This window comes from Priapulus caudatus, unplaced genomic scaffold (assembly GCF_000485595.1).
Source record: "Priapulus caudatus unplaced genomic scaffold, Priapulus_caudatus-5.0.1 Scaffold3782, whole genome shotgun sequence".
Classification (NCBI taxonomy): domain Eukaryota; kingdom Metazoa; phylum Priapulida; class Priapulimorpha; order Priapulimorphida; family Priapulidae; genus Priapulus; species Priapulus caudatus.
The window spans coordinates 12,498-13,555 of record NW_014580843.1 but is presented as its reverse complement, the minus strand read 5'-3'; the positions used below and the strand labels follow the sequence as shown (position 1 = coordinate 13,555).

Genomic DNA, 1,058 nt, shown 5'->3' with positions numbered 1-1,058 from the left:
AGAAACCCATATTCACACATTTCCCGTCCCGGAGCATAGGTCCTACATTTTTCCGCACGTTCCGGAGACCCCCCTCTCGCAAACATGTCCAGTTCCAGAGCATCATGCTTTCCAGCAAACCCTAGTTCCGGAGACCCGCATTTTGATGTGCTGAGTTAATACCGGAGAACCCCCTATTCCATCTCTCAAGTGGCACATACCTACCCTATTTTTTAGGGAGTGCTCCCCCCTGAGGGTCCTACTCTCACCTTCCCGCGACCGGAAAGGTTACTGCATATACATGCAGAATCTAGACTGGCGTGAAGTTCTCTGCGCAGCACTGTCCCTCACATGCGAGTGCGCAGCGGTCCGGCACGTCGAGGACGTGGATCCAGTCAATCTCAGCGATTTTCCGCTGATACTGATAGACAATAGGATTGTAATCGGATATCCTTTCGCAGTTCATCACGAGGTTGTTAGAGATTTTGCGCGCGCACACACACATACACACACGTGCGCGCACACACACACATGCACACACGTGCGCGCGCACTCACACGTGCAGCCCCCCCCCACCACCACATGTGCTCACATAAAACACACAATCTATAGGTACATACCAACATGTGACGTTTGTATTTATGACAATAGATGTACTGAAAGAAATGACAATTTTGAAAAAATTTCCCCCAAAAAAACATTACATAACCTATACATGCAACATTACACCAATACATGACACGTGACGTATCACGCCACAGGCGTTCTTGTAATGATATCTGAATATATTCTAGGCTCTCTAATCTCACCGACAGTGGATTGGCCAGCCGCTATCCAGATAGTATACAGAGATCAGTAATGTCATTTATATACTTCACAATACTCTACTATAAGCTATGAAGGACGGAGCGATATCGCGATAGCGCGATATCGCGGCAGGCAGCAGGATTGTTTTAGACGATGTGATACTGTCATGCTATACGATTTGATGTAAGTCCTAGTTTCTGTATTCGCCCTGCATAGATGCGTGTATCACTCGCTCGGTTTTGAGTGAGTGCGCCGGTGTCTAGTCAGTGAAC

The 1,058-nt window shown here is 47.6% G+C and overlaps 1 protein-coding gene across 1 annotated transcript in view; it reads right to left on the bottom strand.

Moving 5' to 3' along the window:
* Positions 1-289: 289 nt before the first annotated feature.
* LOC106819596 (zinc finger protein 271-like) overlaps positions 290-1,058 on the bottom strand; it is a 12,914-nt gene continuing 12,145 nt past the window's right edge. Inside the window, exon 5 of the mRNA XM_014824207.1 lies at positions 290-400. Within this exon, the coding sequence (XP_014679693.1) occupies positions 290-400 (111 nt within the window). The remainder of the gene's footprint in view (positions 401-1,058) is intronic.